Source organism: Gigantopelta aegis, chromosome 6 (assembly GCF_016097555.1).
Source record: "Gigantopelta aegis isolate Gae_Host chromosome 6, Gae_host_genome, whole genome shotgun sequence".
Taxonomy (NCBI): Eukaryota; Metazoa; Mollusca; class Gastropoda; order Neomphalida; family Peltospiridae; genus Gigantopelta; species Gigantopelta aegis.
This window is the reverse complement of record NC_054704.1, coordinates 91,090,551-91,118,001: the sequence shown is the minus strand read 5'-3', so window position 1 is coordinate 91,118,001 and position 27,451 is coordinate 91,090,551. Positions and strand designations below refer to the sequence as shown.

The window sequence follows — 27,451 nt, the reverse complement described above, 5'->3', positions numbered from 1 at the left end:
TATGTTTCTGGGATAAGAAAACAAACAGCAGAACAAAGCATGGCGGTGTCAGGATGGACCCGAATAGCATTTATCGCAATTAACTTTGTCTTCTGGGTAAGTTATACTTTTTTTTTTCACAACATTTTGTTCCGAAACATATTTTACTTCTAATTCCTGTAGTTTCCGTATAGTCTCTCGATATGAAATTTCACAGTTCTGTTCGATGTTATTCAACGACTTGAGATATATGAACATTTCCACAAGAAACGTACCTTCTGGTGTTGTTCGGAGTTTTGTTTTTAAAGCTAAAACAAATTAAACTATTTGTTGTAATTTTGTTTTGCGTGGCTTAATACTAGAAAGCAAAGCTATACTTAAGTGTAAAAATACTTCTAATAACCACTTGCTACCCGTCTTAACTCTTAAAATATCGAAATTACAGGAATCGGTCTCATCGTAGAAAATACTTAACTGTAAGGGGATGGGTATATAACCTTAAATTTTATAATGAATAATATTGGAAACGAAAGGTCATGATCTTCTTGGGGTGGGGTGGGGTGGGGTGGGGTATAGTTTGGCGACGGAGTGCTGAGGAAGAGTTTTGCAATGCATATGTGTTTACGCTCACCATCGTAGACTTCATAGTTTTCAATCATTTTAAAAGTAGAACGTGTAGATTTGAAGTGATCGTGTTTTCACATAGCCCCCAACCCCCCCCCCCCCCCACACACACACACACTTCCTCCACTCATCCCTTCGACTCCGACGGCCCCGATAGGTAAACAACAATGCTTACGAGAACACATTTTAATACATATACATCTAAATACTTATTTGTCTAATGGCAGTTTTTCACTAGTATTGGTTCATTTCGTTTTTCGTGCTTTAATTTACATTATTAATTAGAGTGAGCTAATATAACACAATGTATACAACACGTGGCGATTTGTACAGCACCTGTATCACCGAGAGTATTAAAATTCCATTCTGTTTGGTGATACGTTTTTTTGTTGTTGTTTAAGTGCAAAATGGCAAGATGGGATTAAAACTAATCCTCTTAACCTTAATCCAGGTTTGAACCGTAATCCTAATCCGGATCTAATGCTCGCTATATCATGATATTATAGTTCTCATACAGGTCCACACATATAACCTACTATAATTACACATATATACACACTTGGACAAATAAAACAATGGTAATAAGAATTTATTTCATTTAGGTATCAATACACTGGCCACTATTCCCTGTGTTGTTACTGTCTGCAGGTAACCTGTTTTGGACACATCCACCGGGGAATCTCGGAGGATATGCCCAACACAGTCGTGCTTGAACCATCATTTGATATAAGCACGAGCCAAATGGTTGATTGTCTGCAGTAGCCTGATATAGTCCAGTTTAAGAAATAGGTCTTAATTAATATAAAATACAGAAATGCCTTTCAAAAACTCTTTGATGATTACAAGTAGGGATTCCTCTATAGGATAGAAATAACAAAGGAAGGAAATGTTTTATTTAACAACGCACTCAACACATTTTATTTACGGTTATATGACGTCGGACATATGGTTAAGGACCACACAGATATTGAGGGAGGAAAGCCGCTGTCTCCACTTCATGGGCTACTATTTTCGATTAGCAGCAAGGGATCTTTTATATGTACCATCCCACAGACAGGATAGTACATACCACGGCCTTTTATATGCCAGTCGTGGTGCAAATAACAAAGATGTCTGAAATTGTAACATTCAAAGGAAGCAGTACGTAGGGTTACGGGTGGATAATACAAATGATTGTGGTCAAGCTACATTAATATTCATGCATTTCAGTTTCTCGTAATATTGTGGCATTGTTCACATAATTTATTTTGACAAGAATTTGCATTTGAATACATACACCAGTAAACGTAGTTCATCAAGATAAACGTCTCCGGCACGATATTTATTATTGTGATGTTTATTGCTGTGCCGTAACGTTTATCCATTGGATCGAATTTTCCATTTGCAATCACGATTTAATAAAATCAGGCATATGTGCTTTATTTAAGAGCCTCAACACGTACAACAACATATTTTAATAAATTTTAGACAAAAATATTAAGTACAATACCTTTGGTAACCTTTCCAGGATTAGATGTTTGAAGATGACACATTTAAACATTTGAAAGCTATTTTTATCCTGGCACATCGAAAATGCGGAATGAAAATTTTGCGGAACGAGAATTATTCGTATCAAGCATTTTACGTACACCCAGTAAAAAGAAATATTGCGGAACTGAATGGAATTGATTATTAAATTTATTTATTTTGTTATTTTTGTTTCTACATATGTGCTTTGTGTGGGGTTGCATTATATGCATTGTTAATAATATTATCACATTAAAGTTTTGGGTGTATTATTCTTTTTTATTATTATTAAAAAAATAATGATTGTTAGTACAGGTCATTACTTATTTTAAGGCCTTCATTTATTTACTTTTTCCAAATTATTATTTCCTTTAGTAATTGTTTTTTAAATATTATTATTACAGGCCATTGCTTACATGTGTTTCAAAGGTTTTTCTTCTTTTTTTTTTCTTCTTCTTTTTGGTTTTAATTTCATTTCTTTTTTTTAGCTATAATTACTGGTCATTAGTTATTTTAGGGGTTTTATTCAGTTAAAAAAACAACAAACAATTTTTTATATATATATATATATATATATATATATATATATATATATATAATCTAGACACACAAAGAATGGGGAAACAGACAATTTGAAAGTTAAACTGGCAGTTGAAAACAATTTATACATGTAAATCTAACATGTTATAATGATTGTCAGCTCCATGTAATTTATTCCTTGAAAACATATTCATGTAACTACTTTCAAAACTTGTACTATAAGTTGTATGTAGTTACATTACAAATCTCCACAGCAATGTACTTAAATAAAGTACTGAAAAAGTATGTTCAACTACATAATATATCAAGCATTAAGTCTCAAATGTTAACCATAACATTTAGAAATTAACATAAATGCATGAACATGTTAACAGTAAACTTACCTGAAGTAATCCTGGTACCAACAAAAGAACAGGAATGATACACATCCATCCCACTACTTGCATGTTATTGTCAAGTGCACACCAGTGTGCAGACAGGTACAAGGCAGTCATTACAAGCAGCAGTTGTCATTAATTACTAAACATATTCATATGGTTGCAAGGCACATTTAATGTTCAAACGGTTAAGTAGAAATCAGAGTACACATCGGTTTAGCCAATGTGCAAACAGGTACAAGGCAGTCACCACAAGCAGCAGTTGTCATCAAGTCACAGTTATGCATTAATTACTAAACATGTTCTAACAAACAAATGCGTGATATCTTGCCACCCCGTTTCATCCCTCTATGTCTGTCTCCCCCACCCCCTTCTGTTTTGTGTGTATATAAGTGTGTGTGTGTGTGTGTGTAACGGAAACATTTATAAATGAAAACAACATTTTATTTAGTTAATAATAAAATTAATTAATTAATTTATTTATTATCATTATTATTCAATCAATAATTTATTTATTATGTTATTTATTTATTATAATTACTAACATTATTCAGTAATTTATTATTATATTATTATTTATTAAGTATTAATTAATTAATTTTGTATTATATTATTTAATTGTTATTATTAATTTATAATCAATTAATTGATTTAAAAAAAATATTATTCATTAATTAAGTTTATTTATGTATTATTATTAAACGTGATATTCCATTAAATATCGTGGAATAAACTCGTGAACCCGATACGAATAATAATACAAATAATCCGATTCCGCCAACAGTTTTCAATCACATTTTAAATATGCTCACAATGGCCGGCGGGAATATTCGAGATTTTGTTCGTAACTGAAAATTGGATTAATGCAGGATTACTGTTGGGACAAACTGTCTATTTATGCGTAAAACGTGACTCGGGCAGTTTTCTTTATACAGTAAGTGTTTATATTTATTGGTACATCTCATATTTCGCCACGAAATAATTAATTCCATGGTTGTATCGATTCCGCCTGAAATCTGAGCGGAAACTGCACGCTTGTTTTTGCTGTTCAAGTTGTAAACATCGGGCCAATAAATGTCAAAATGTTAAAAAACGGACCGTAGATGTTTACCTTGGTGAACTACAGTAAACGGTGAATGTGTAACCTACAAGTAGATTTTTAAGGACACACACCGTATCTTATCTATTATACCAATATTAGCCTGGTCCCCCTAGCACCCCCATCTCTCTCTGTCTCTGTCACCCCCCTCTCTCTTGCCCCCCTCTCTCTCTCTCTCTCTCTCTCTCTCTCTCTCTCTCTCTCTCTCTCTCTCTCTCTCTCTCTCTCTCTCTCTCTCTCTCTCTCTCCCCCTCTCTCTCTCTCTCTCTCTCTCTCTCTCTCTCTCTCTCTCTCTCTCTCTCTCTCTCTCTCTCTCTCTCTGTCACCCCCTCCCTCTCTCTTCCCCTCTCTTTCTCTCCCTCTCCTATCTTTCTTATCTCTCTCTGCATATCTATCCCACTCTCTCTCTACTTCTCTGTCTGACTATCTGTCTCATTCTCTACCTCTCTTCCTTTCACTATATGTCTTTCTATCCATAAATACACACAGTATTTCTATCCATACACACCCACACACGCACGCAATGACGCACGCACTGACGCACGCACGCGAGCGCATAATACATACATTTATACATTTCATGGAACTATATATTTATGAGCGGACCACAACCAATATTGGCTGATATCCGCAACACGGGGAATGGTGAGTGACTGAAAATCGACCACCCTTCACCCCGAGTCGTTCATGTAGTAGCTTAGGAACTGAATGTCAAGAGAAAATAGTCATGGAAACAGTTAGTATAAATATTTTAAACAAAATATTTTGAAAAATCTTTTTGTAAGAATTTTAAATAATTTAACGTTGTTATTGTACATTATAAGACAGTCAAGTAGATTAGCGCGAAAGAAAATAAGAATCTGAACGACAAAACCGTATCTCTGCACAATGCTTCGGCAAAATAATGGTTGATTCCATGAATTTCTATCAAGTACCTTGTCTATAGGAGAACTGCCACTTCCGAGGAGTTGTTTATGAAAAGGGACAGTGATGTTGTATTTGGCCAGTTTTACATTTTTCACTCAAACATAACTACTAATTGATATATCCAAGAATTGCATGGTGAAATTAACTCGGTAGATTGTCAAAATATGCCTAAATGATCGCAGGACACAGCCAATTTTACCATTGGGCTGTTTCTTGTTCCAGGCAGTGCACCACGACTGGTATATCAAAGGCCATGGTATGTATTATCCTGTCTGTGGGATTGTGTATATAAAAGATCCCTGCTGCTGATCGAAAAGGGTAGCCCATGAAGTGGCGACGGCGGGTTTCGTCTCTCAATATATCTGTGTGGTCCTTAAAGGGATATACCCTAGTTTCAACCCGTGAAAATTAACACTAAGTTTCGTTAATCTACAAACCTGTAACACATTTGGATACAGTTACAACTGAGTGAAACAGGAGTCTGTGACTTTAAAATGGTGAAATACCCTCTAAAATAGACTAAAACTCGACTCCATGACTGTTACTTCTCAGACGCACGTGCGTTTTTAAAAATATGAGAAATGCATTTTGTGATATTAAAAACACCAGGATGACCAAAAACACTTCGAATGTACGGAAATCGATAATCTAAACAATAACATCTAAGTAAAGTATGATTTAAGTTATCAAAAACAGTTATAATAGTTAAAAATATGCATTAGTGTTTAAAAACTAGGGTATGTGCCTTTAACCATACGTCCGACGCCATATAACCGTGAATAAAATAGCGTCGTTAAAACCCCCATTTCCTTCCTTTATTCTGATGGTGTGTAATTGCATGTGTCGTCTTGGTATAAACGTGTGAGTGTATTGGGTTTTTTTCTTCGATTTTTTTTGTGGTTTTGCTTTATTCAGTACTGGAATAAAATTTCCCACAATCACTGTTATAGAACTGCAAATATATACTACATAATTGTGGTTAATTTAGATATCTGTATTTAAAAATATTTGTACACATGTATTTTATCATGCAGTTTAAAGTTTAGACCCAAAATATTTTGTTCTATATCGAGTACAGCTTTCTGCACATATTTAATAAGATCCACTAAATTTAAATATTCCAAATAGATTCATTTATGCTTATTCGTAGCTGCCTCTTCTTCTCTGTGGCTGAGGCATATTCAAATGTAAACATAGGTTCTGTGAATTAAACCCCCCCACAAATCGTTATAGGCCTATAATTCACTTGAGGGTGTCAACATTGGTATGTGCTTCCACAAAGCAAATTAGCGGTTTCCCAAACAATCTAGGTGTGGGATAACACAGAAAACTAAGCAAAAACGTCCACACCACGTATCTCCTTAAAGCGAGTTCTTCTCCGTGAAATACAAAAGTTTGTTTTGTTTAACGACACTACTAGAACACATTAATTTGTTAATCATCGCTATTTGATGTCAAATGTGTCATGTACGTCACACAGACAGGAGGGCATATACCACGCTCTTTGATATATCAGTCGTTGGGCACTGTCTGGGATGGGATAAAAACCCAATCACAAATTGGGTCCACCAAGGGGGTTCGATCCTACTTCCAATGCACCTCAGGCGAGCACTCTACCGAGATGGACCACGCCACTCACTGTTTATGAGATCTTCGGCGTTCATATATAAAATTAAATCAAATGGACGAGTTGAAAGAAGCAGTAAATTGACGTAATGATGGGAATAATAGGAATAAAATACGTGTCATGTGAACAGTATTTCATATTAAAGCTACTTCATTCTAAAAACGAAGGTCTTATTGTCTTATTGACAACAATATACTGAACAACAAATAATTTAATTAATTAATTAACTTTTCTTTAATTTATTTAAAATGGTTCAGTTAGTATCCCATTTAGTTTTGCGTTTGCTAAATTCATCATTAACTTGTGAACATCTTTGTCATTTAGTTCTGTTTGTCAAAATCATCATTAGTTTGTGAACATCTTAGTCCCATTTGGACTGTACATTTACCGAATTGATTTTATTTTGAAAAAAAAATCGATTAAAAAATTCGCGTATCTTTTGTTGATCGCTGTATTTGTTACTATAGTCGCCAGTGATACACTAAAACAACAGCATTTTTAAAGAGCATAATAGAAGCCCTACCCTACATGCTGATTACGAATCTTCCATTAGGATATTCGATATCGTATCTCAATACAAGACTGATTCCAAAATAGTTCATAAGAGTCTTAAAGGCACCCAGCAATCGCTCATTATCAGGTGCTTTTCCTGCACACGAGAGCTGGTCCTGACCACAATATATAGCTCCAACTCCGTCTGTAGGAGGACCATGGCCTTTGTTGAATCAGTTATGGATCACTGGTCTGTGCAAGTAGTTTACACCTACCCACTAAGCCTTGCGGAACACTCACTCAGGGTTTGGAGTCGGTATCTGGATTAAAAATCCCATGCCTCGACTGGGATCCGAACCCAGTACCTACCAGCCTGTAGACAGATGGCCTAACCACGACGCCACCGAGGCCGGTTCCAAAACATTTTCACGCGAGGATATGACACCATTGTTATAACATTATGATTGTATTTATTTTTGTAATTTCAAAAGTCTGTTCGTGTATCTTTCATGACTATTAAAAATATAGAATATAAACTAAAATGTGACAATTTTTGCACATGAAGTTTTGTCTTAATAATAATAACCACTCACTTATATATTAAGTCTCTCCTTTTTTTAACAACATTCATTCTCAGTGATGTATACGTCTTGGTAACTAATTAATATTTATAACTGAGATAACAGACATGTATACCACTCGATAACTAATTAATGTGCATAATTGAGATACTAGCCTGTATAGGTAGGTCTTGATAACCGATTAAGAGCCATTATCAAAATAAACGGCCTTTGCTTTGTCAGGTTATTATTTTATTTTATAGTCATGTTTTATCACTGTACATGTAATTAGTTTTAAATTAGTTATAAACACAACTCGTGCCTTATCATTCGGTCACTAATCATCAAGTGCACGGTGACATATCGATTTCACGACTTGGCAAGGCGAAACTTTATGTAGGTAACGAGTTTCGTTCGTTTATACTAATTTTCATGCTTTCATCCAACCAAAGTTCACGCACGCTGTCTTGAGCACACCTCAGCTATCTGGACTGTCTGTTAGTGGTTAGTGAGAGAGAAGTCGGTGTAGTGGTCTTACATCTACCCGCTGAGTAGTACATGTTTTACTACTACTATTACTACTTCTACTACTACAGCGTTCGGTACTACTACTATTACTACTTCTACTACTACAGCGTTCGGTACTACTACTATTACTACTTCTACTACTACTACTACTACTACTACTACTACTACTACTACTACTACTATTACCTGTGCTGCTGCTGCTACTACTACTGCTTTTGCTATTACTTCTACTACTTCTATTAATAATAATTCTACTACTGCTACTACTACTAATTTCGCTACTACTACTACTACTATTACTGCTGCTACTACTACTATTACCTTTGCTACTACTACTACTATTACTTTTGCTATTACTTCTACTGTTGCTACTAATAATCTACTACTGCTACTACTACTAATTTTGCTACTACTACTACTACTACTACTACTACTACTACTACTACTACTACTACTACTACTATTACTGCTGCTGCTACTACTACTACTTTTGTTACTACTACTACTTTTTCTATTACTTCTACTGCTGCTACTAATAATTCTACTCCTGCTACTACTACTACTAATTTTGCTACTACTACTACTACTACTACTACTACTACTACAATTATTATTATTACTAATACTATTGCTACTACTCCTCCTACTACTACAATCACTACAACTACTTTTACTACATCGACTACTAAAAAGAAGAAGTCATTCATCGTGTTTGTTCTTTCCGCTCAGTTATTATCAGTATCTCCTTGACATCCTTCTTAACGTATGGACAGCGAACGCTTTTAGCACTAACTTCCGTAAGCCTGCTAACATATACTTGCATCCACCTGCCTTAGTTGCGATTTGATTAAACAATCGGCTAGTAGGCACTAGGTTCGCATCTTAGCAACGGTTCCTATCCAAAGTGCATTCGACAGGGATGTGTACGCAACTACATCGGAAACTCTCTCTCTCTCTCGCTCTGTGTGTCTCTAGTGGTGGATCTAGAAAACCCATTAATTTTAGGGATCCCCAGTGACATGGGGCCGAAGGCGACAAACGTTCCTGAAGGGATTTCTCGGATTCTCCAACGTATTAATATATATAATATATATATACAGTCCTTGCCTTTTGAAAAACAAAGGCGAGTGAAAAATAGCACACCTCAAAACGCTTAGGCGCACTCGTCAAAATGCTAAGGCGAGTGAAAATCAAGCATTTATTTAGTAATTGGTACATGTAAATGTAGAGACTTATGTTGCAAAAATGAACCAATAATGTTTTCTTTTAATTTTCTGTTGTTTGGTTCATTAGTGTAGTCTGACGTTTCCCTTTCAGGAATGGAGTAATAGTTTATTAAAAGGTTTCAGGAGTAGTACTATAGAAATATAATTATGACATGTATACACTGATTCAGACCATTTGATTTTTGAAGTACAATATGTACTATTCAGATAAGTTGATCCACACAATTATATATATACCTTTTCAGTGTTAGATGGTTTGATGAACGTGCAGCTAAACATATATAGGAATAAACTTGTCTTGAATGTCATTATTATGTACAACGAATATGATTAGGATAGTTGGGATGGGGAAAAAAACACTGGTTCCGAGAAGGTGGTTCATGAACTACGACCCAAGCATCTCAGGTGTGCACTGACTCATATTATTAAAACATTAAAAAAAATAATAATAACTCGTGAAACGTGTGCTACAATTACTTCAATTCATAGTGTTAGTTGGGACATTGACATTCGCGTGTCATTTTTAACCAACTACTAAATTCGTATTTCAAATTCCGTCCCACCTCAAACTTACCCCCCCCCCCCCCCCCCCCCCCCCCCCCCCCCCCCCAGCCCGGACCATATAGGTCGGACTTTAAACTTTTAGACCTTCGTTCAAAATGTTATGTCGAAATTACTTCTTTTTTAAAAATATTATTAAATAGTCCGATCCTCTCTTCTTTCTCTTATTTATTTTTGGACTGTCCTTCAAAAATGCTCCAAATTATATAAATATGCGGCCGAGCAGTCAATTCATTTTATTTTTGGTTTGTAAATTTTTTTATTATTATTTTTTTTAATCCTACTAATTTCTTTTACTAATTGCTATTTTCAAAATTCTGTCGATTTTCACCCCCCCCCCCCCCGTTAAACTAGTTATCTATCTAAAAAAAAATTGACCGCCCAATCTAATCTAGCGACCAAGGTTAATGAGTAGATTTTTTTTTTTTTATTAATTATATTAATTAGAGATGCGCATCAAAATTTTAAAGGCCCACTAATTAATTTTTGGATGTAAATTTCAAAATTTCTGTCCCGGAGCAACTCACTGGCTATCCAGAGACAGCCCCGGGACGGACATGCTCGCAACTCTAGTGGTATATGAGCATGCAAATATTATTCGCACTCGCACTCGCATTTTTAATTCAACAATTACGCAACCAATCCCCTCATCAACATTTTGTAACAAGTCATTTAACCTACCGCTACAAGTTACGAACAACTCTGACGGCGTTACGTCATTGATCTAGAATGGCCCCAATGTTGTTAATAACAAAATACACAAACTCTGAAGAAAAAAAATTGTCATTGCAAAGGATTTCATTCCAAACGTGGGATGCCATAATAAAGAAGATAATAAAAAAAAAAAACCCCATAATTTTAGACACCATCATCGATGCGTAATAAGTTGTCAAGTAGATCAGCGTGTGCGTGCAGAATTCCAAGAGTAAAAATAATCTGACTCCGATAGCTCTGATTGGTCAATATGCCACAGACTACTGTGCATCAAATCATGTTCCAGTCACACGGTCTGTGACTTTCTAACAAACGAAACAAAAATTAAATAGTCGGAAATTATCATTGATTACTGTTACTATAGTGTGTACATATATACATATCTAAATAACATATGAACATTCATTAACCTCTGGCTGAAATGCAAATATTTAAATGAAGTTTTATTTGATTTTTTTAAAGATAAAAAAGAAAAATAATAGACGTAAAAAAAAGACCTAGGCTTATTCCTACATACCCATCATAATTTTTTCCCCTTCTTTTTATTATTCCGTCTAATTAAAAAAATTTTTTTTAAACAAAGTATAAAATTACACGATTGCCATTTTCGGGACCTTACGTAAGCTTTGTAGGCTAACAGTTATGAACTAATCGAGACAATTTTACCGACTTCGCTGATTTCCGTAACGAGTTCATTTGTGTAGGCTACATAAGCCACTATTTCTTTTTTTGTCATAACTATATGAACAGTATAAATGAGTTATCCTTATCAGACGTTGTGTCTGTTACCTAACAAAAGTGGACTGTTTCTAATTAATAATAAATTAAATAGGCAAAGGATTTTGATCGGATTGGTACGTCTTCGAAGATGTCTATTAAACCTGTGTTTTCCGATTTGTATAGCAAAGATAAGTACCAGTCATATATTAAAATCTTGCATGGACGCTACCGTTCTCGTAAAAAAAAAAAATTGTATTATTAAACGGATCTTTCTATCAGCTACATAAGGTAAATAGTGGAAATCAATATACAAAATTATTTTACGTACGCAGTTTTGTTAAGTGTAACGTGCGTTATTTTTCACACTCGCCAGATTGAAATTACGTGGTCTGTACCCGCGCACCTTAAATAGGAAGGTCTGTATATATATATATATATATATATAATTGTCGCAAAATGTAAGCCCTGGGCCCTCTTAGATTTGCCACTGAGAGTCTCTGTGTGTGTCTCAATCTCAAGTCACACTGATACTGATAGAAGAAAAAAGAAAACACTTGGTATTATATACCAACATTTAATTTATCACTGTAATAGTAACGTCTGTATAACATACACGAATGTAATATGGAATAGATGTCAGTAATGTGGGGCTGAATATCAGTAGCTCTGTTAACTTCATGACCCAGTGGGTGATGGTTGTAGTTGCTTCCTAATCCAATGGATGATAGTTTTAATTGCTTCACGAACCCATGAATGATGGCTGTAGATGCAGTCACTATATGCTGTTACTATTTATGTGATCCAAGCAATATTAACCAAGAGGGAATAATGTTTAAAATTTAGGATTTTCTGAGATTTAGTAACACTTAAAATTTTAATAAAGTTTGCGCCTCTTTCCCCCATTTTTTATAATTAAAACCTGGCTAGGAATTAATTAATATAATATATTTAATGCATTATAGTAACTTAAATTATCTTGTATAGTACATATTAACCTCATGGGCGTACATAGGGGGGGGGGGGGGGGGGGGGGGGGTTCGATGGGTTCGACCGAACCCCCCCTGAAATCGCTTTTTTTATAATTTAATATATCTGACATTGATATCTGACATTATTATATTTACTCAACATAGAAATATATGCCCAATATCTCTGCAATCTATTTTGGAACCCCCCTTTTCAAAATCCTATGTACGCCCATGAACCTATATAACGGAACCACCTGCCGTGAGAGGACATATTGTAACTTCATTAAGAAGATACGTAACACACACCTTGACTGTATAATGTAAACACATTTATATCCGTTAAAAAAACACTCATCAACATATATACATATGCACATATACATAAATATGCTTATCCTTGGCTTTATGGACCGAAACAGCGAATGCATGAATAGGGATTGCATGAATAGAGCCACCAAACACAATCCTCTGTTAATCAGGCCATAAAATGCTGGTATCGCTAAGATTTGTTGCGGGTCTTTTGTCACGTTCGTAATTAAACTCAAATTACAAGTTCAAAACAAAGTCTTCAGTGGACTGACACGTACTGGGTTTCAAAAGGTCAGATTTAATCCGCACGGTCTGCAGATCTCAAATGCTGGTTATAGTGAAATTTCGAAGGTCGATAAAATATAATTGCAAGATAAATTATTCATATTTCTTTTCTCTCACATAATGTTTGATTTTGACCCCATGTATGTATGTATGTATGTATGTATGTATATGTGTATGTGTATGTGTATGTGTATGTGTATGTGTATATGTATATGTATATGTATATGCATATGCATATGTATGTATGTATATATTTGTATATATTTGTATATGTGTATTTTTTTCTGAAAATTTTAGGGATTACATACACGCACGCACGCATGTACACACCCGCACGTACGCACACGCACACACACACACACACACACACACACACACACACATCTGTTTATACATTTATTAACAAACAATTTTAGCATTAGAACCATTCATTTGCTCATCTTATAACACGATTGCAAGACATCAGAATTATTATATTCGTTTTCCTAAAATGTTGTCGGTTAACATTGGTTCTCGAGGACTCCATTTTGTAATTTGCCTTAAAATATTTAAAACATTTTTTATAAATTATTATAAGTGCCTGTTTGTTGAACAACATATATGTTTTGATAAAACACTAACAAGAACTGTGTTGGAAATTTTTTGCTGTAAGCTATACAATTAAAGGTATCACTCACCGAAACACGTTACGTAGTTAACAATATTTACTGCTGATGCATGCTGCATTTGTTGACGCACGTGTGATAAACGTAACTACTTAGCGACACCAGTTTAGTGTTCCTGTGAAGCGTAGAAATACTAATAAAAAGGTAGCTATCTGAATAACAACTGTCTGTTTACAAATATTGACATGCTTTAGAACCGAATACTTATGCTCATCGAAACACATGCTATATATATATATATACTCTTCAAAAAAGTAGGGAAACTCTAATAAGAATTTACAATTGCCAAAATTGTAAGGTATATTAGATGTGGGGAATGGTTATATGATAATAGTGAATTAAATGGGCAAGCATTACAACTGGTAGTTCAGTATTACAGTAGGTTTTATGACCACCAAAGATCTTGAAGGACGATTGAGGTCAGAAGTGAAAGTTGAAAGTTGATGTTTTTTATCGGTAAATCGCAAATTCAAACAATAAACAGAATGAAAAAGATTGACAAGAATAATGTTCCACAATGATTAGTGGACCTTCCTGGAAATTGTCAAAATCGAGAATTACACCACACGCACGTGTACGGGGCAACTGCGTGATGCATGCGCAAACTATGGAATGTTTTTCGATGTGTTGATAAACAGACCTGAACGTTCTTTACTAGGATGTCTGTGGTCAAAACGTATGTTCGGTCTAATAGTTGATATTAACATTAATATTCCAGGTTCCCCTACTTTTTTGAAGAGTATATATATATATATATATATATATATATATATATAATTCTACTGTTGGTTCATTATGCAATTCTAAATTAATATTTAAAAAATTCAATTTCAGTTACTTGGTCTGTTTGTGTTTATATTTATATGGTGGACGCTAGGTACCAACTCAGCACTCAGCGAATTCTTTTCTGGAGCCTTTGTGAGTATTTTTGTTTCACTTTCCCACTTCTAGAGATAATTCCTATTTGCTTTAAACTGAAATATTCCTTTTATTTGATATTACACAGTGATACGTTTATACAACAGAATACTACCAGAGTTAGTCTTTATATTTCGCTGAATGCAAATAGCCAGCTGCAAATGTCAGCATTAACGTGCGATTTAAAAGGTGAAATATTTCCCTAAACTCTTGTTAAATACAACAAACTGTGATTGGTGTTTGGAAACCTCGTGAGACTTTGCAGCTAAAACATTACAAACTTGCACTTGACAGATTACAAACACTTCTCTATATCACCCATGGGCATGAGTCAAACATTACGAAACGCAAACAGTTCGTTCTTATCAGTCGTAAATAAATAAGGCGACGAATCAAAAAGTGTCATTCCTAAAAGGTATTTAACTACAAATGCATGTTTAAAAATATTTTTTCTTTAGCTAAACTTAAGTCCACTGCAAATTGCCAAAACCAAAAACACTATATTAAACCTGTACAGTTTAAAGTTTGGTTTGTTTAACGATACCACTGGAAAGTTAGAAACCATTGATTAATTATCATTGGTTATTAGATGTCAGATATTTGGAACGTCTGACGTCTTAATATAAACATTTCCACAGACAGGATAGCACATACCACATCCTTTGATATATAGCAGGCGTTTAAATGTGAACAGTCAGAGATAAAATAATGCCTGATATCTTAGCCAAGATTCTACTGATCAAGAATTTGGCAAAAATGATAATGATAAAAATGATGATGATGATTTGGCGATGATGATGATAACGACGATCATAAGTAAAATATATTCCCACCATAATATAACGAAAATGTGTTGAAAAATTAAAATTAAATATAAACCTAGCATGATAAATTAAATATCTAAATTGAATTCCAAAATATCTTTAAACATATACATATTATATTTTATATTTATGAGCAATATTTGTGTTTTGTTATTATTCAGCTTCTTTCCTACACACTTGTAGCAGTTGGAGCAGTCATTCTCGTAATAGGTAAGGGTTATTATCAATAGTTTTAAACGGACGTTCATTCTTTGTAACCATACATTTCAAAATGGTTTCCGTCTAATAGATCTTTTATAACGAACCAATAACTTATTAATTACATCGTCTAGCATAGGAAAAACAACAGGTATCTTTTCAGTATGTTACTTGTAGTTGTCCAAATATTACACGAAATTATTATGTGGTAAAACGTGTTTGAAATAAATAAATAAATGTTTTATTTAACAACACACTCAATACGTTTTATTTACGGTTATATGGCGTCAGACATATAGTTAAGGACCACACAGATATTGAAAGAAGAAACCCGCTGTCGCCACTTCATAGGTTACTTTTTTCGATTAGCAGCAAGGGATCTTTTATATGCACCATCCCGCAGACAGAGTAGTACATACCATGGCCTTTGATATACTAGTCGTGGTGCACTGGCTGGAACAGGAAGTAGCCCAATGGGCCCATTGACGGGGATCGATCCCACACCTACCGCGCATCGAGCGAGCGCTGTACCACTGGGCTACGTTCCGCCCCAAACTTGTTTGAGGTACTATAAACATTAAGTTAAAGTGTGTTTTGTTTAACGACACTACGAGAACACATTGATTAATTAATCATCGTCTATTGGATGTCAAACATTATTCTGACAGAGGACATCCGCTATATTTGTCCTAATGCAGCAAGGGATCTTTTCTATACACCTTTCCACAGACAGGAAAGCACATACCACGGCCTTTGACCCGTTGTGATGCACTGGTTGTAACGAGAGAAACACAATCAGCTGAAAGGATCCACCGAGGTGGTTCGATCCTGCGACGTAAGCACATCAGGCGAGCACTCAACCGACTGAGCTAAATCCTAGCCCGATTTATAAATAAAAATTAATTTAGGACGATTTGGTACTATGGTTTTTTTAAAAACAAATTATGAATTGATATAAAGCATCTGATGCATATGACCCATGAAGTGGCGACAGCAGGTTTCCTGTCTCAATATCTGTGTGGTCCTTAACCATATATCTGACGCCATATAACCGTAAATGAAATATGTTGAGTGCGTCGTTAAATAAAACATTTCTTTCTTTCTGATGCATATTTTTCTATATTCCAGGTGTGATTGGCTGCATTGGCGCTATTATTGAGAGTCAGTGTCTTCTCCAAACAGTAAGTGCATAAATTTATATAATATAAGATATAAACTGTTAGGAAATATTAAATATTACTGGAATTGACTTCAGATATATCAAAAGCTTATTATATTCACGTACTTTTTCATTCGAAAATACTTTAATATAAACAGAACTACAGGTTAACTATATCTATGTCCTTTCCCTATGGTTGTCTGCCATTTGTTACACATCCCATTTGTTACACATCCCAGTTCTTACACAACCAGCTTAGGAACTAATTAAGCAAACCCCTATAACCTTAGTGGGACAGTCTAGTCCAATTCAACGGTTCAATTCAATTCAACTTTATTCCATAACCTATGTTGTTATAAGATGTGTACGAAATAGGACGTGTAACAAATGGGAGGATACCTTCCCTACAGTTGGATGGCGTCAACCGCCTTATCTGTAGGTCATTGTTGAGCTAAACAGTTATTGTAATATACAGAAACGTGTAACAAATGGGAGGATACCTTCCCTACAGTTGGATGGCGTCAACCGCCTTATCTGTAGGTCATTGTTGAGCTAAACAGTTATTGTAATATACAGAAATCGAAGAATATGGCGCATCACGGGAAGTATGTGATTATATGGCGCATCACGGGAAGTATGTGATTATATGGCGCATCACGGGAAGTATGTGATTGGCGGTTGGTCACTTCTGCAGATTTAACTCTATTATAGGGGCGGGATGTAGCCCAGTGGTAAAGCGTTCGCTTGATGTGTGGTCGGTCTGGGATAGATCCCCGTCGGTGGGCCCATTGGGCAATTTCTCGCTCCAGCCAGTGCACCACGACTGGTATATCAAAGGCGTGGTATGTGTTATCCTGTCTGTGGGATGGTGCATATAAAAGATCCCTTGCTGCTAATCGAAAAGACTAGCCCATGAAGTGGCGACAATGGGGTTTCTCTCTCAATATCTGTGTGGTACGTAACCATATATCCGACGCCATAAAACCGAAAATAAAGTGTGTTGAGTGCGTCGTTAAATAAAACATGTCCTTCCTTCCTTATATTATATAGATACAATTATGTCTTTTTGTAGCTTTCTATAACAATCATATTTTTTATAACGAGTAATCCAGGTATCTATATCTTATACATATAACTGTATATATTTTAGTATATAAAGACCATAGTGAGTAGGTTTCTCTGATTCGAGAAACAGCCGGGTTGACGAATAACCATATTTTAAATATCAACTTGAAGCTTCGAAACTAGAAAAAAAAAGAAATGAATCCAGCATGCCTGAAAACATACAAATTAAAAACACATCATCCAAGTACAACGGGTTTCTATTTGAAAAAAAATAATTCTCGGCAGGTAATTTTGGCGGCCATCTTTAAAACAAATGGCTACAATTTTGTATTTTCAAACACCTAATTTCTTAAAGAGACATTCCTGAGTTGCTGCAATTTTTAAGATGTTATCGACTAACAGAGACATTTTAACAATTGTAATTACATATCAAATAAATTTTTCTGCATAAAATATTAGTGGCTGTATATTAAACGTGTGTCTGATCGTTCTAATATTTGTACTAAGTTAAATTTCATTTAATTTCCTAAAATATTTTTGTTTCGTACGTACGAAAACAAAATCCAGTTAAAGCTTCTTACAAATATTAAGACGACCAGAAACACATGGACTATACAGACACTGATATTCTAAACAAGAAAATATATTTAATATGTAAGTTTAATCGTAGAAATATTGTATTAGTCGGAAACATCTTACAATGTAGCAAACTCAGGAATGTTCCTTTAAGCATGCCAGTGGGAAATATAGTACTAAATTTGGTGCTTGTATCACCATTTGCACGATTTCACGGCTCTACTATAATTCATGGAGCCGGTAATGTTTCATATTATGCCTGTATTAAACTATGTTTCTTCTTCACGTTTCAGTATGTAGGTTTGGTGACCACGCTTCTATTTCTCGAGATAGCCGGAGTAGTAGCAGCATATGTGCAGAAAGGACGTGTAAGTATCAAACAGAGATTAGATTGTTTTTAAAGTCATACACAACAAACACACACAGACACTACCTGTACATACCATCAACCAAACTTGCTACCTGCCGAAGAAACAAAACAAACAAAAACATGAAAACAAAATAAAAGACAGTCTAAAGTGAAACGAATCAATCAATAAACCGACCTACTATAACGACCACTTCTACAGCAGCAACAACAACGACACTACTAAAACTACAACTACTACAACTACTATTCAATAGCAATTATAGTTCAAGGCTCAAATAGCAGCCTGCGAAATGCGAAAAGCAGTCTATTTTTGAGAGTCTATTTTAGCAGTTCAAATAGAAATTCACCTGCTAAAGGTAACAAAAAATCGCAGGTAATGTTTCAAGACACGATCAGGATTCTGTTACATTTTAATTCCATAATGCTCTAAAACATCTCAAACATCCTACCTTTTCACACACTACTCCAAACCACACGCTGTCTTATTTCGATGAGGCCATATTGTTTCTTAGCAAGCCATATTTCTCTTGACCTGCTATTTTGAAAACATAACAGCAGGCCATATTTTACTTCCTATTTCAAGCCCTATAATTACTACTACTACTACTACTACTACTACTGCTACTGCTACTGCTACTGCTACTGCTGCTGCTGCTGCTGCTGCTGCTGCTGCTGCTGCTGCTACAACAACTACAACTACAACTATTTCTACTACTTCTACAACATCAACTACTTCATCTATTGCTACTATAAATAAAAAGAACAGCTACTACAACGACAACAGCTATTTGAACTGATTTTAAATTTGTATTTGTTCTAAGCTTTACGCAGTGTGTTTTTTAAGCTTTGGGCCGTGTGTCTGTGTGCTCTTTGCATCAGAAACACAAAGTGCATGAAAAGAAGTTACACAAAATGTATCAAGGATGTTGGGCCACATTTCTAATCAAACACAGTACAGCGTACGGTATTTGTCTTGCAAGACCGACACACATTTGTCTCCCCTTGTTTGTTCCTCTCACCTGTCTGGAGAACATATTTACTCTCCCGATTGTCTAGCTTACTTCATTTTATCTTCTCAATATTTATTATTCACCGCTTGATATTTTACAGCTTCCAGAATACACAAGATCTGGTTGGAACGAATTTAACCAGGAAACCAGGAACTTTCTGCAAACACAGGTGTGTCTTCTGCAAATGTTTCACGAGTCCACTGGCCCGTTTATATTGATGTGTCAGGGCGGAATGTTTTTAGCAAGATGCAAGCCATGACAAACAGTAGTCGCTCATAAAGTGTTGCGGAATATGTGACTTCTGAACGTAGCGGAATTTTATTCATTATTATTATCCATGTGGTGTTAAATAAAACGGTGTTGCGAATATCCATGACACATCTGTTAAAACGATCTCGCGCATCCCTATGACGTCACGCCGCTGTGAGACATTTCGTAGCTCATCAAAATAAATCTCAACTATCTACGTTATGTCAAGGCTTAGCTTCATGGACTACTAGACATTTGAAAGCCTTGATCAAATTAACAAGCCTGCTGTATCCGGCGATCGTAGCCATTAAAACAATTAAATAAGACAGTGGATTAATATACTCGCATTGAAAACGTTTCATATTATCATATCGATACATACATTTGGGGTTCTCCTTTGATCGAATTATTTCAATAATTTCTTCGGCACGTAAAAGAAAAAAACAACATTGTAACGCACAAAATTGTTGTAAAACAAATACACACCGAGCAGCTATTAGAAACATTGTCGATTGTAATGACCATACATGCACTGAAATCACAGATATTAGTATTCATAAATTGTAAGTTAAAAAGTATATACTCGAAATGGCTACAGTGACAACCAACTTTAATAGTATCTCAAGGATTTCATTTCTAATGAATATATATATATATATATATAATATATATATATATATATATATATATATATATATATATATATATATAGATCCCATGTTTATGTGGACTCACGAAACCCTATAAAGAGTATTGAGAGGAGAAGGGTGGTGCAACGGAAATTATCTGCTTTGTTAACAATTAGTGAAAAAAAGAACGCTCTTCCACCCACAAAAAAACAACAAAAAAACTACAAAAAACCCCATAAAAATCCGACCTCCAAAAAACATGTAAAAGTATTTTGGATATTAGATATTAACCGAGAGAAAGGTTATACATGTACATTAAATTAATTTAATTTCTTACACACCCGTTGGTGAGAACATCATTCGTTCTTTATGATAATACATTCGTTCTTTATGATAACACATGTACGTGTGTTAACAATTTCAAGACATACGACTGGTTGCTCCTAGGTGATGACTAGGTCACCAATGCCATATATCCAATGAAAAACAACACGAGGGAAATCGATTATATTGTGACGTATAGTTAACCTGGCAATCATGTATCTTTCACGCGTAAGTCAACAAGTGCAAATGGTTGTAAATATATTTTAATCGAAAAAATATGTTAAAATTTGCTTAAAACCTGTTTTTTGAGGATATATAAGAAATAGAATAATACACTCGTTGTTTAAAAACGTATCCAACTCGCTTTCGCTCGTTAGATACGTTTTAAAACAACTCTTTGTGAGATAAATGGTATCTAACGGCCACTCATGTATTATTCTCTGCTTACAATATAATAATTATTTTACATCGCCTTCACATCTGCTGCATTATATTTTCAATATCCTGACCATTTTAATTTCTGTTGCAGCTCCAGTGCTGTGGGTTTGACAACTACACCAGCTACAACGCCACTCTAGATACACTAGTAGACAGCTGTTTCAAACTGCCCGACAGCGGCACGGTGGTCACCAAGACCAACACGACGTTGTTGCAGGTAAGTGCCACGACGACAGCTTGGACTTCACACCACAACGGACCTCCGCCATACATTACCAAGAACAAATGGAAGCAGTGCTAATAATGTTAACACCGGCCTCGGTGGAGTAGTAGTTATGTCATCGGACATAAGGTTGTTAGGTACTGAGTTCGCAACCCTGTACCGGCTCTTACCCAGAGCGAGTTTCAACGACTCGGTGGGTAGGTGCAAGGCCACTACACCGACTTCTCTTTCTCTAACCACCAACAACTAACAACAACTAACGCACTTTCCTGGACATACAACCCAGATAGCTGTGGTGTGTGTCCAGGGCAGTGTGCTTGAACCTTAATTGATTATAAGCACGGAACTAATTATAAAATGAAAATGAAGAAAATTAGAGACAGTTCCTACCCACGTTTTTATTATTAATGAAACATTACGAAGAAATGATATACAATGTATCTATATATATACTCTTCAAAAGAAGAAACGCAAAACCACATTGTCGTAACATTTGGAGAATAGATTTAATTATTGAATGGTGAGTCCGATAATTACCAAATGTTGCAGGATTGTTCACAATTCACTCTAGTCCATTGTGAGTAAGTGATAGGACACACCACCAAGGTCAAGGTCATCTGGAGTCAATACCGGGTGTGGCCTCCGCGTGTGTTGACAACTGCCTGGCACCGCCTGCCCATTGAAGCAACCAGAGTACGGATGGCGTCCCGGGGGATGGTGGCCCACTCGGCCTGCAAGGCTGCTGCCAGCTCGGGCAGGGTCTGGGGCTGTGGTTGTCGCTGTCGGAGGCGTCGGTCCAACTCGTCCCATAGATGCTCAATTGGGTTCAAATCCGGTGATATCGATGGCCAAGGAAGGACATTAATGTTGTTGTTCTGTAGGAAAGCCGTTGTGAGACGTGCTGTGTGAGGCCTGGCGTTGTCATGTTGGAACACTGCGTTGGCGTTGGCCATAACTGGAACGATGTGTGGCCGGAGGATCTGGTCAATGTAGCCCTGTGCATTCAGGTTGCCCTGCACGTGGACCAGGTCAGTTCTGCCAGTGTGTGAGATGGCTGCCCACACCATGACACTACCCCCGCCGAATCTGTCCACTTCCTGCACGCAGTTTGCCGCATAACGTTCACCACGACGCCTATACACGCGACATCTTCCATCATGACGTCGGAGCAGAAATCGGGACTCGTCACTGAACCACACCTGTCTCCATCGCAGTTGAGGCCATTGTCGATGAATCTGGCACCACTGCAGTCGGAGTCGACGGTGTTGTGGTGTTAAGATGACACCTCGAACTGGACGTCTGCCACGAATTCCTACCTCACGTAGGCGGTTCCGTACGGTCTGGTCGGATATCCTGCGCAAAACCTGGTATTGCTGCGGCTGTGGAGGTGGCAGTAGTCAATCGTTCCCGAAGGTGGCGTACCGGATTTAACGGTCCTGCCCGGGGTAGTGACCCGTGGTCGACCGGATCTAGGGAGGTCACGTGTTGATCCATGTGCTGGTAACGGTCCCACAGTCTGGAGATGGTGCTTGGGGACACATGGAATGCCCTGGCAACGGCCGTTCTGGATTCGCCTGCGTCTAGTCGGCCGATGGCATTGTTTCTCTGCGGTTCACTGAGACGTGGCATGTCCTGGATTGTCAACTGTCGGCCAGATACAGAGGCCAGGCAAGCGAACACCCTGCACTTTTATACTGTCGGTGTTCATGTTGCACGTGCAGACAACGCACGTGCAGTGGTGACATGGTTTGCACGTGGCTGCGTTTTTGCGAATATTCACATTTTGGAACTTTATTGTACAGTAGCTGCGTTTTATCGAATGTAACCGTGGGAATGTGTTTGGGACATGCAATGACCTTATATTCACAAAGCATGAACCGGTAGGAAACATAAAATCGGAGTTATAACCCATTTGTACCCTTTTGCGTTTCTTTTTTTGAAGAGTATATATATATATTTTTTTTTTCTTTTTTTTTCTTTTCAGGATGGCTGTTATATAAAAATAACAGGGTGGCTTAACTCTAATATCCCAAAATGGGCCTCGGTGGCAGCAGCAGTAGCGTTTGTCCAGGTAAATGTGTTAATACAATGATTAATATAGTTGATAAACGAAGTCCGTATGTTGTGTACGCATCCGAATTACAGAACCGTAGACGTGCTTTTCAAATTAGCAAGTGAAACATTACGGACATACTGCACTGTAAAAGCTTTTTAATGAATTCATAATTTTGCTTTTCTTCGGTATACATCGCAATGGCTATCAAATATTTCAACAAAAGTGAACCTGATCAACTCCTGGGGGAAAGTTGCACTCACGTATTTTTTATCCATCACGAAAATCTCTACTCATTCTTTAGATGGTTGGTCTGTTAACTAGCTTGCTGGTTGGTCTGTTAACTAGCTTGCTGGTTGGTTTGTAATGATAGGTTCAAACTACAGACTGTCACGATGGTGTTGGCCAACTCGACAGTTGCGATGTAGTTTCCCAAACTCCCAACTTACGACGGGTGCTCTCAAATTAACAACAAATCGTTCGTAGCAGTTGTACACGACGGAATCGACTTGTAAGAGCGCTCAGACTAGCAACTGGGCAGTCGTAGAAGTCGTCAGATCGGCGAGTTGGCCAATTTCGTCATGACAGTTGATAGTCTTAGACGAGCACCAGTTACACTGTACATGGTTTGATCTTTCGGTCGTTGGCTTGCTCGTTTAATTAATAACATATTGTCGAAGTATTGTTTTATATATATATATATATATATATATATATATATATATATATATATATATATATATATATATATCTATACTTCTGCTTTATCAACCCGAAACTCTTTCTTTCGCTTTAGATCCTGTGTTTGGTGTCAAGTTGTCTGGTGTTGAACAGAGTGCATGAAGCCAACAGGGTATCGGACGGAAGTCAAAGACCGCTACCAATCAGCAAGCTCAACACAGGCCACGGAAACCACGTGTATCCGGCAGGCCTGTCGCGGAAAAAGGAACGATTCTAATGTGTTTATCAATCTGTGAAATGACACGTGCTTTTCAGAATATCAGACAATGTGTGTTGGTGAATGGGTACTTAAATGTCATTTTAATTGTCGTTATACTATCTTTAATTCAGACCCCTGAAGCGGTCAACTCGATTAAACATTCATCTGTCATAAAAGGTCATCGTATAATGATATAATACGTTCATTCGTTTGTAGTTATTTCTGTGCTTATATCCAATTAAAGTTCAAGCACGCTGTCCAGGGCACACACCCGAGCTATCGGGATTGTCTGTCTAGGACAGAAGGTGAATGGATGGTTGTAAGTGGTTAGTGAGAGACACGACGGTGTAATGGCCTTATATCTACTCAGACGAGACGAACCCAGTACCTACCAGCCTTGTATCTGATGGCTTAACCACCACGTCACTGTGGTTAATATAGTAAAATGTTATTTATTTTATGCAACAAACGTTAATAATGGCTGGTAAACGCAGATTTGACTATTTTAAATTACGATTTTCACTGAGAAAATATCAGACTTTGTTTTTTTTCATATTTTCTTTTAAAAATCGTGTTTTCAATATGTAAATTTGTTTTGAGTGGGTAGATGTTTTAAAAATCTTAAATTACTGTCTTCGACCCGGTAATTAAATTAAAACAAAATTTGGTTTTAAATATACTTGTAAATATTCGTACATGCATTGCATCATTCAAAAATACGATTAGTACACGAAACGAAGAATTTTGTTTCGCCATTACATTGAAAACGCAAAGCAGGAAGACATTGTTATATGGTGACTAAATGTTGTTTGAGTGCATACACAGAAACGAATCTTAGAAAGGGGGGGGGGGGGGGGGGCAAAATACCGTCCCCTTGTTTGGCTCTTTAATTTTTTTCAACTGGGTTTCCCTTTTGACAAGTTGGTCCATGCGTCCCTTTTATCGTTAGAACCCCCCCTCCCCCCAGCAATATATGTTCTGGATCCGCCCCTAATGCATGTAAAGCCTTCGTATTTTCAGATGAAATAGCTGGTCATTATTATGTTTCTATTTCTCTTCGATTATAAGTATTGAACGCATACCATCCTGATCTGTTAACCGTTTTTCTATTGTGTGTTATATATGAGTTGGTGCAGAGTACTAACGTTTACGTAACTTGTTTTTTCAGTTTGTAAACTATCACAGTTTTGCAATAATTTGATGAGTTAATGCTACGATGTATATAGAATTATATGGTCTTTCATTGAAATGTGGGAGTCTGAAGTTATATTAACATAGGCAATAACCATCACGAGATGGCGCCCATCCCACACCCTCGTTGGGCTAGCTCTCGTTCCAGCCAATGGGAAGGTGACTATAAATGATCACTTGCTATTAATGGAAAAATGTAGGTTTCCTCTCCAAGATGTTCTCAACGGTGCACTCTTTTTGAACTCACTCTGAATGATATGATCCCGGCACTGTTTATATAAATAGGACTGAAGCCCCAATCACCCAATCTTGTATAATTAACGTCTATGTTGATAAAACTTCAGACGGGTATAATGATTTGAAACTGACAATCACTTTGTGCTTATATAAATGTCGGCTATTTCGAATGATATGATTTTGTAATGTGTTATCCGATAGCATTATGTAAAAAGAAGAAATTGTTACTTTATCATGATGCATTTACTATAAATTCATTAATTGTCATTGTGTGTGTGTGTCCTTTTTTTTGAGTTCATACGTTATAAAATGTGAAGTTTGTTGCTAAATATTAACATGTTTATATTCCGAGGGTTCCAACATGCTTACTGTGGGCATTTGATTTAATATCACGAATTGTTGTCACAGTAAGAAAGGATTTTGAAGTCACATCCTTAATTTTATCAAATACATTTTATGTTACTTTTAAAGGCACGTATACGCAACGAGTTATTGTATACTCAGTCTTTCGGAGACATTTGAGATAACCAATAAACAATTATTACAAATTGCTACGGTACAATGTATTTTGACAATATTTTGTTAGAATGTTTATCAAAATTTAATGTTAAATGTTAGATCACGTGGGGGAGTGAGAGTACAGATCGTGTATGATTATTTAATTATTGATATGCTTTAGATGCCCTAATTATTGAAGAACAAAACATTAATACATAGTTCATGTTTTTTGTCAAATATGATTTATATCTCATCGAGTGAAATTTGCAATCATATCTCACGAGTCGCGCTTGCGCGACGAGTGTGATATGATTGAAAACTTTACGAGATGAGATATAAATCATATTTGACAAAAGACATGAACTTTTCTATTTATTATATAACTTGGCAATTTTCCTTTATTTTTAAAATGCCAGCAGCAAAATAGTTCCGGCTTTCTTACAGTGAAGATATCACTTTCTGCAGAGACGATAACACATTTTAGAGTGAAATAGTAAAATTTTCACTCTGAAATGTGTTATCGTCACTGAGTGACTGATAACACTTTTATTTCACTGATATTTTAAGATATTTCACTAAGTGTTATATAATAAATTAATTTATCTGAAGTAAATTATCATATTCTTATATCTTCTTATGTTTCCTCTTCATATAAATAAAACTGACGGCGTTGTTTTATATTCTTTGATTATAGAATCTACGATCCAGTATGTATAAAAGGGACTTTCCCGAGTTTACAGCCACTGTAAGATGTTTGCGACTAACAGAGCAATTTTGGCGACTAAACTTACATAATTGTTTTATTTATTTATTATTATTATTATTTTATTATTTCCAGCCCC

The 27,451-nt window shown here is 36.1% G+C and overlaps 1 protein-coding gene across 1 annotated transcript in view; it reads left to right on the top strand.

Annotated features, from left to right (window-relative positions):
* Positions 1-26,378, top strand: part of LOC121375659 (CD63 antigen-like) — a 26,464-nt gene extending 86 nt beyond the window's left edge. The window contains exons 1-9 of the mRNA XM_041503221.1: positions 1-96; positions 14,542-14,625; positions 15,611-15,659; positions 16,776-16,828; positions 18,741-18,815; positions 19,928-19,996; positions 21,559-21,684; positions 23,675-23,761; positions 24,540-26,378. The exon at positions 1-96 is cut by the window's left edge and continues 86 nt beyond it. Coding sequence (XP_041359155.1) covers positions 40-96; positions 14,542-14,625; positions 15,611-15,659; positions 16,776-16,828; positions 18,741-18,815; positions 19,928-19,996; positions 21,559-21,684; positions 23,675-23,761; positions 24,540-24,701 — 762 coding nt within the window. The 5' untranslated portion in view covers positions 1-39 and the 3' untranslated portion in view covers positions 24,702-26,378. The remainder of the gene's footprint in view (positions 97-14,541; positions 14,626-15,610; positions 15,660-16,775; positions 16,829-18,740; positions 18,816-19,927; positions 19,997-21,558; positions 21,685-23,674; positions 23,762-24,539) is intronic.
* Positions 26,379-27,451: the final 1,073 nt, after the last annotated feature.